The sequence below is a fragment of the Bos javanicus genome, chromosome 28, assembly GCF_032452875.1.
Source record: "Bos javanicus breed banteng chromosome 28, ARS-OSU_banteng_1.0, whole genome shotgun sequence".
Taxonomy (NCBI): Eukaryota; Metazoa; Chordata; class Mammalia; order Artiodactyla; family Bovidae; genus Bos; species Bos javanicus.
Window position 1 is genome coordinate 7,655,980 of NC_083895.1, and position 9,405 is coordinate 7,665,384.

Here is a 9,405-nt window from a genome sequence, read left to right on the forward strand (position 1 = left end):
GGGAGATTTTGAGGTTGTTACATCAGCACAAATCAGCATATCCTGACTGTTATATACATGCTCAAATCCTGAAAGAAACAATTCAAATAGACAATGTTAGATATTATCTGAAAAGCTTAAAATAATCTTCATAGTTTAAGTGTCTCAGTCATGTCTGACTCTTTGTGACCCCACAGACTGTAACCTGCCAGGCTCCTCTGTCCATGGAATTCTCCAACCAAGAATCCTGGAGTGGCTAGCCATTTCCTTCTCCAGGGGATCTTCCCAAACCAGGGATCACACCCAGGTCTCCTGCACCATCGTCAGATTCTTTACCATCTGAGCCACCAGACGAAGCTCTAGTCTTCATAGGGGACAGGTCAAATAAATCACTCTTTACTCACACAGTGGCATACCATGCTGACATTAAAAATAATGAAATAGCTCTTCATGGAATTCTCCCCAAAATAAAGTGGATAAAACAAGGAGAAGTAGTACAGATAAATGGCTGTACACAAAATAGTGAACCGGCAGTGCTGACCGAACAGCCGAGGTAGGATAGATATCAGATTCCAGGACAACTTCTGGAACAAAGCATATCCAGAAACTTCTAAATAGGTTATAACAATGAGCAAGATGACCCTAAAACCCCTCACCCAAAGTGAGGATGTAATGGAGTCCAGAATGAGAGGACTCATGAAGATTGTTGGAGGGCCCCATTGGTATTCAGTGAGTCCTGTGTATCTCTCCCACACAACCAGGAGAAAGGCTTTGGTGGGATCACTCAGAGTCTTATTATGGTCCTGACAATTAGGGCAGGAAGTATGATGCCTGATTTTTCCCAGAAGAACTAAAAGATGAGAAACTGGCTGGCTAGTTGCTCTGATGGAGGGATGAAGGAGAAGTTGGTATGCTGGGGTTTGGTTGCCCTCCCAGTCTGTTCATGGAGAGAATATGTGAGTATTTGCATAGACTGTGTGTGCAAATGACTTCAGGGTTTGCTTTAGAAGTTCAGAGGGGCCCTGGACCAAAAGAAATCTGGGGTGGACTGCCACATGCCAAAGAACTGTGGAAGGAGTAAGCAACCAGGCAGAATAGAGATACAGCAGCCCTCCTCAAGGAAACTGGGTAGGAGAAACCTGGCAAGGAGAACAGGGTCTCTACAGGACATGTGAAGGGACCTCGCTGGAGAGAGTCAGCTGGAAACGTGAGCCATGTTTCAAAAGCTGACAGCTAGATTACCACCACACTGGTTAACAAAGAACTTTCCTACTCTTCGATGCCAAAGGCATTAGAACATCAGCCAATGTGTGAGAGAGAAAAGTGAAAAAAGACCGGGCCATCCTCATATCCCTGAAGCCTGGCATCACCATATGGAATTGGACAAACTGAAATCCCAATCAAATCTGTGTTTTGTTATTAAAGCAACTGTAAGGCCTTGTATTATCTGTGACCTGAAGTCAAGGGCCTTGTACATTTTTATCTAAGAGTAGAGAAAGAACTCTCTACAGAGCAAATTAAAAGGAGAGTGGATGACAAAGAAGGCTGCTTTGGGATTAAACCTCAGAACCCCGAAGTCAAACTCAGTCACATGGGATCAAATGTCGCTTGGAAGAACACACAAGAGACAGGACACGGTGGCTGCCCCTCAAAAAACATACTGGAGACAAGTGTGGGAGGGAAGGTAACTTTCCCTACACAGTCCTTTGCACATACTCAGTGGTTGGATCTCTTCATGCCAAAGTGCAAAAAATAGATCCCCTCTTGCAAAATATTCTGCACACTGGCATGAAGAGATCCAGACACCAAGCATGTGCAAAGGACTATGCAGAAAAAGTTAACTTGTGAAATTACCTGGATTAGAGGTGGTATGGCTGAGTGGGTACCAACTCCAACTGCTGGGCTCCAATTCTGGTTAGGTCACAACTAGCCATGGATTGTGAAACTTCTTAACCAACCTCTCCATGCCAGTTTCATCAACTGTAAAGTGGGGATAATGACAGTGGCTCTCCAGTTCACTGAGGGGAGGAGATGCTTTAGTTCATGTAGAGCTCTTCCAACAGTGCCAGTCTATATGTGCTCAGTGAGGGCTGGCTGTTACTATTACCTATAATAATAGCAATGCTAAAGGTGAGAAATCCATCAGAAAAAAAGGAAAAATTGTGAATACCATTAAGAATTAGTCCATTTTTTGGTACAGATACACCTATTTGCAGGTCAGGAATAGAGACATCAAGGCTGTATATTGTTACCCTGCTTATTTAATTTATGTGCAGAGTACATCATGAGAAATGCTGGGCTGGAAGAAGCACAAGGTGGAATCAAGATTTCTGGGAGAAATATCAATAACCTCAGATATGCAGATGACACCACCTTTATAGCAGAAAGTGAAGAAGAACTAAAGAGCCTCTTGATGGATGAGTGAAAAAGTAGGCTTAAAACTCAACATTCATAAAACGAAGATCATGGCATCTGGTCTCATCACTTCACAGCAAATAGGTGGGGAAACAGTGGAAACAGTGGCTGACTTTATTTTTCTGGGCTCCAAAATCACTGCAGACGGTGATTGCAGCCATGAAATTAAAAGATGCTTACTCCTTGGAAGGAAAGTTATGATCAACCTAGACAGCATATTAAAAAGCAGAGACATTACTTTCCAACAAAGGTCCATCTAGTCAAGGCTATGGTTTTTCCAGTAGCCATGTATAGATGTGAGAGTTGGACTATAAAGAAAGCTGAGCACTGAAGAATTGATGCTTTTGAACTGTGGTGTTGGAGAAGATTCTTGAGCATCCCTTGGACTGCAAGGAGATCCAACCAGTCCATTCTAAAGGAGATCAGCCCTGGGAGTTCATTGGAAGGACTGATGTTGAAGCTGAAACTCCAATACTTTGGCCACCTGATGCAGAGAGCTGACTCATTTGAAAAGACCCTGATGCTGGGAGGGATTGAGGGCAGGAGGAGAAGGGGACGACAGAGGATGAGATGGCTGGATGGCATCACCAACTCAATGGACATGGGTTTGTGTGGACTCTGGGAGTTGGTGATAGACAGGGAGGCCTGGCATGCTGTGGTTCATGGGGTTGCAAAGAGTCGGACACGACTGGGCAACTGAACTGAAATGAACTGAACAAAGACACAGATGTAGAGAATGGACTTGTAGACACGGAGGGTGGGAGAAGAAGAGGGTAGGACAATTGGGAGAGTAGGACTGACACGTATATACTACCATGTGTAAAACAGAGAGCTAGTGGGAACATGCTGTATTGTACACGGAGCTCAGCTTGGTGCTCTATGATGACCTAGCGGGGTGGGATGGGGGGCTGGCAGGGAGCTCAAGAGGGAGGGGATATATGTGTACATATATCATTGTTGTATAGCAGAAACTAACACAACATTGTAAAGCAATTATATTCCAATAAGATATTAAATTAAATTAAAATTTTAAAAAAGAACTAGTCCATTTTTTTCTTCTGTAGGATGTAGAAAAGAGATTTAGAGTAGAAAAAATGACAATAAAGTTGGTTAAACTGTAAAAGGAATAATCTGAGACACCAAATGGTTAAAATCAGAAAACAATAATCTCCTGATAAGTATCACCTTCCACGCAAAAGAAATCACACCAAGGGTATTAAATAAGTATTGAACATTACAATTGGAAAAATAACAATATGTCTACAGAGAGTGGCATCCAAATAAAACTAGTCACTAATTGGGAGAAAGGGAAGTGCAGGTGGGTTTGAGGACATAATAAATTTTTCCACCAGAAAATTAGTCATGAACTTGCAATATTTCAAAGAAAGAAAAGTGAGGGAAAATACTCTTTTTGGAAAGTGTTGCGGAGGCCGACATCCTAGAACAAGGCAGGTGCTTTTTTTTTAATCACAGACACAAAAACACAAGTGGCTGGCAGACGTTCATGTGTCTAAATGGCAGAAGATGAGGAAGAGCAGAAGGAATTTTGCAGAAGGTGACAAGGTCACTCAAGAAAGGCCATATTAACTTGAAAAGATTGAAGACGACTGCCCTAGGATGCCCAACAGAGAGGGACATCTCTGGTAAAAGTGCTTGTACCAGGAAAGCAAAGACCCCATGGAGCCAAGCTCTTTGTACACACAGTCCAACGATGATCTGGAGTGGCAACATTTTTCAGACAACTGCAAGGGATGGCATTCAGCCCGAGTCTAGAAGGCTTGGGTCTGCACTTCTTTGGAAGCCCAGGGACCAGGGAAGAATGCCTTCAAGCAGGCAGTTGAGGGGAGGAAGAAAGAAGTTCAGACATTCATGTGGATTATGGGAAAGTGTAAAGCATCAAGCATCTCAATGTGAGTACAATTAAAGTCACCAGAAGTAGAAGCACCAGACAAAAAGCTTCTACAAATCAAAGAAGACTAAGTATGAACCATGTGATTCAACAGCAGAAAAAGCCTTTGTCATGAAGCTGAATATGAGGGCTAGGACTGAGCAGGGTGAGAGGTACCCTCTGGGACCAGCAGCATACCAAACAGTCCAACAAAGTAACAACAATCCAATGGACAGGTCAGGGTGTGCAGGCTGCATACTGTACAAAGGCCTCCAGCTGACAGGGTTACATGGTGACTGAAGTCCAGCCCCCAGGTCCAGAGCCAGGAAAGGGTGTCTTTTGGGACAGACCACCTTTCCATAATTCACATAAAGGTATCTTCTATGTTAGAAGCAGGAGCGAAAATGGGTAGCCAAAGAAATACAGAACCTAAAGAAAAATAGTTATGTACCCAAATGGCGGGTGGTCACAGACCATGATAGAAGAGTTACCAGCTAGGTGTGACAATGACGACCACTGTGCACAGACCACCCACTGTATGTCTGGTGCGACACGGCCCCTGACAAGACCCACTTTATTATCATTACAGCAATTAGAAACTAAGTGGTGTTTATCCAAACAAACAGTCTTCAAGTTTAAATTAAAAAGCAGAACTGGAAACAGAATGCCTGCATGCTAAGTCACCTCAGCCGTGTCCGACTCTGTGCGACCCCATGGACTGTAGCCCGCCAGCTTCCTCTGTCCATGGGATTCTCCAGGCAAGAGTACTTGCGGGTAGTGGGGAGCCGTGCCTTCCTCCAGGGGCCCTTCCCAACCCAGAGATCAAACCCTCGTCTCATGTCTACTGCATTGGCAGGCGGGTTCGTTACCATGAGTGTCACCTGGGAAGCCAAGTAAGTCTGGCTAAAAGACAAAAAAACTGAGGAAAAACAAAGCCACAACCATAAAATAAAGAATAAAAATATATAATGCCTTATATGAGATCTTAAAGAATGTAAAGTTTCCACCCCATTTTTTCCTGTATTCAGGTTGACCTTACCACCTCCAGATGCTCAGAACTTCACTTGAGGACGGGTCACTGCTTCAGGGAGTTCAAGTTCTCTCTTGTATGTCAGTGTATCAGGTCAGGTAACACAGTGCTATGACAAGGCCAAAGACTTGGAGACAACAGGACCTCAGCTAAAATTCTGAATTTTACTACCAACTATCTAGATGGCCTTGGGCAAGTAACCTATGCCCTCTGGATCTCAGTGGCTTAATCTAAAAAAAAAAAAAAAAAATCCCCATTTCACAGATGAGAAAACTGAGGCCCAAAGAAGTGAAGAGACTTGCACAAAATCACACAATTGATAAGTAATAGGGCAAGGACATCTTTTGACACTAGTCTGGTGCTGCCAGAACTTATTCTGGGTCAGAATCATGCCCAGGGTGCTCCCATTTTAAAGCTCTACATGAATCTTCAAAGAATAAATATAATAACACATGTAATAAATGAGAAACCAAACATCTCTGACGACAAATGGATCTTTCAGCTTGCCCAAACTAAAATTAAGTTGATAATAAATCAAAGTAAAACTCTTCTCAAACGCTCTAAAATGACCTTTGTTTTTAGGTATATATTTTGAGCATTTCTTGAAAATATATAGTTTATGAAGGCTAATAAATAACCTATTTTCTACCTAGACCTAAATAAATGCTGGGGCTTAGAGATTAGTTTGCTTTGATAATTAATAACAAAAACTGTATTTCCCTATTCAAAGTCCCCATTAAATTAAAGGCTGGATTCTTCTTACAGAGCAACTGTCTTGACTAAGCACGTTTAAACAAATTGTGAAAAGCCCAGAAAAGTTCAGTTTCCCTTAAATAACAGAACTTTATATGTCCCTGCTGTCAGCAAGCAGCCAGGGATCTTTCTGGATTATGTTCTCATAAGTGGAACAAACTGAGAAGGGTGGTGACAATCTCAGGCGGCACTGAAGTGCAGAAAAATATATTTAGGCATCCAAACCCAGAGAACAGAATCCTCCACTGGGGAAGAAGGATCTTTCGTTTCTAAATTAAGTTCCAGAAACCAGAAGACCAGAGCAAGAAAAGGACTACCTGCACTTTTTTCAATAAGATAGGCTATCTTATTCTTATTAGAAAACAGCAATATAATGAATACACTCACATTAAATGATTCTGTAATGATTAAAAGCACAGTGACATAAATATATAAAAATTTCAGTATAACTGGTTTGATCCAGAAAACCCGATACAAAAATATTTAAGGTATCACTTTTTTGATTTCTAAACTCTTGAGATGTAGCCAAAAATTACTTTGAAATATCATTAAAGAGAAATTTAGCTAAGGACAATTTCCTATTCACAAATATAAAGTAGAAATCAAGCTACTCAATGAAGCATAATTAGGTAGAAATTAAGGGTTCTGATTATACACATACATCAAATCTTAAAAGGAGTTATGCAAAAAAGAGCCGATATTCATTTAAAAAAATCTGCAGGAATTATATTAAACATTAATTTGGTTGTTGCTGAGGAGTGGGATTAGAAGTGAAGTATGTATTGCTTTCATTATCAGGAAATACTCAGAATGTACTGTGAGATAGACAACCTAATACTGACTGGAACAGAAGGACAGGAAGATTGATTTTATTTCCACCCGTTTATTATGTATTAGATCACTGTTAACCAAATACAGGGCACTCTGCTAGGTACAACAAGGAAAACCAAGATGAATCAACAAAATCAAAACCCATGTCCTCAAAAAGCTCACAATCCATGAGTAGAGCTAAAATACATGTTCCAACAACTAAGTACAGAATTCAGAATATCCCACAGTACTGACAGTAAATAGAGAATGGTATTAGGGCAAGAGAGAAAAGAAATTAATTCTAGATAAGTGGAAACAAGGATACCTAGACAGAAATGGCCATTTCACTGGGTTTTGAAGAATGGACAGATTTTGGCAAGCGAATGATGTGGGGAAAAAACAGTACTGAGAAGTAGTTTGATTCATTCATTCAATCAACTGTTAACTAATTCATTCAGTCCTCTATTCATTAATTCATTCAATCCTCCTATGAACCTTGTAAGGCTGCTACTATTGGGTACACAAACCAGGAAGCGCAAGCTCACACAACCAGTGAGCAGAAGAACCAGAAGAGAACCCAAGTTTGGCTCATCTCTCCCCTGTGCTGCCCCTCTAGGCAAAGAGAAAACATGGGGAACTCAATCCCATGAAAACATGAAGGATAAGGTCACACAAGAAAAGGAAACAAATTTATTAAAGGGTCTCCAAGGATCAGCCATTTTATTAAGTGGTTTTTACATGAAATTTTACTTATTCTTCCCATGAAATGGTCATTATCACATCTATTTTAAGGGGTGACAAACTAAGATTTAGTTAGTTTGACCAAGAACAGGTCAAACAACTAATAAGTAGCCAAACAGAAATATACACCAGGTCTGCATCCAATCCCAGGTCAAAAGCCAGAAAGATGGATAGCTTTACATGTTGATATAAGCCCCAAAACAACACTGTTCTAGTATTTTTCTCATTTTAAGGACAAAAGTTTTTTAATCAGATAAAGTAAAAGTAACTTGCTCACAGAACTAGTAAGGAGTGAACCCAGAATTTAATGTAGGCAGCCTGACTTCAGAGCCAGAATTCTGATCCTATGGATAAACTAACAGAAAGAGTAAATAGGAATGAAATCACAGACAACCTCTAATGGCAACATGGGACTCTGTCAGCCATGCAAACTCACTGAAGATTTTTCCTGTGGAGAACATGATCAAGTTATGTTTTAGAAATTAAGTCCTTCAATAGGCATATCAAAATTCGATTCCAAACACATCTCATATCACCTGGAGCACCTTACTTGTAGAGCTTTTCAAAGAGGGTTAAACACTGTTTCCACTGGGTTTGTTTACCTATGAAGGTCATCTATGCAGTTATTCAGCAAGCAGTCAACTGTGTAACCTCACTAAAGGGTCAAATAAATTACAGTAGATTTCTTCATCATTACTTTTTTCTACAGATTTCTTTACAGAGTGGTGTGGAAACTGCAAATGGAGTAATTGATCATTGAACCTGCCTTCACAAAGCAAAACAGGAAAGGCAAAAAAAAGGGGTAGCAGATTAACAACCGAAATAGCTTTGCTTTTAACATTTTATTTTGCCTTCTGGCTATCATGCACAGCATCTTAGGCTAAATATTGTCCTAAGCTACCCAGCCAAGGGGCCTGGGGCTGTTCACATATAAAATCGGTTCTACACTGCACAGCGACAAGCAGAGTCTGACTCATCGGAACAGCTAGCATCAATTCTTAATGAGTCCCAGAGGCCCCAAAGTCCTTTCTACTTCTGCTGGGGGAGTCCCTCCCTGATCCTTTCCCTGTACTTTCTCTGTACCAAATTCCTGAAGACTTTCTCCATTCCAGCTCTTAGGAATCACTGCCAATCCTTTCCATCCTGAAGGCAGACTCGCAGGCTTCCCCAAGGCTTGACCGGCCCCCAACCCCCACTCACCAGGTGCAAAGCCAGGGGCAGCAGGAACAGGAACAGCCACAGGTAGAGGTGGCAGCTGTTGGTGAACTTGCTCTGATCGGGGTCGTGGTACCAGCCCCCGGTGAGCGCGGCCCACACGCCCTGCCGGAGCAGCTGCAGCACCTGGGACCCCATGACTGAGCGCCGGGGCCAGCACGCGCCGCGCTGCCCGCTGCCCGCTGCCCGCCGCCGGGACGCCCTCAGCTTTAACACGCGGGCCCTTGGGCGGCGTCACCGCCACCGTCCCCGCCCCCGCCCCCTCCAGCTCCTTCCGCCCCACGACCGAAACTCCAACTGCCTTTCTGCCCGGACCCGCGAATCGCGGCGCCGGAGCCGGCTGCTGCCACCGGGCAGGTGGGCGCCATGTCCGAGGGAGGAAGGATTTTCCCATGGTGCTCAGAGGCGGCTGCTCTGAGGATGCTCCAAAGGCTCCTCCCAGAGCCCGCCCAGAGTCCCTCCATCGCTTTCCCGGTGGCGGGGGAGGGGAGGTGCGCGGTTGCGGCGGGGACGGGGGGCGGGGAGGCGGGGGAAGAAGAATTTTGGAGCCCCTCCAGCCTCTTTTTTTTTGCCT

The 9,405-nt window shown here is 43.0% G+C and overlaps 1 protein-coding gene across 2 annotated transcripts in view; it reads right to left on the reverse strand.

The window, feature by feature from the left end:
* PCNX2 (pecanex 2) overlaps window positions 1–9,091 on the reverse strand; it is a 311,141-nt gene extending 302,050 nt beyond the window's left edge. For both annotated transcript variants that reach the window (XM_061404843.1, XM_061404842.1), the window contains exon 1: window positions 8,817–9,091. In XM_061404843.1, the coding sequence (XP_061260827.1) occupies window positions 8,817–8,969 (153 nt within the window). In that variant the 5' untranslated portion in view covers window positions 8,970–9,091. The remainder of the gene's footprint in view (window positions 1–8,816) is intronic.
* Window positions 9,092–9,405: the final 314 nt, after the last annotated feature.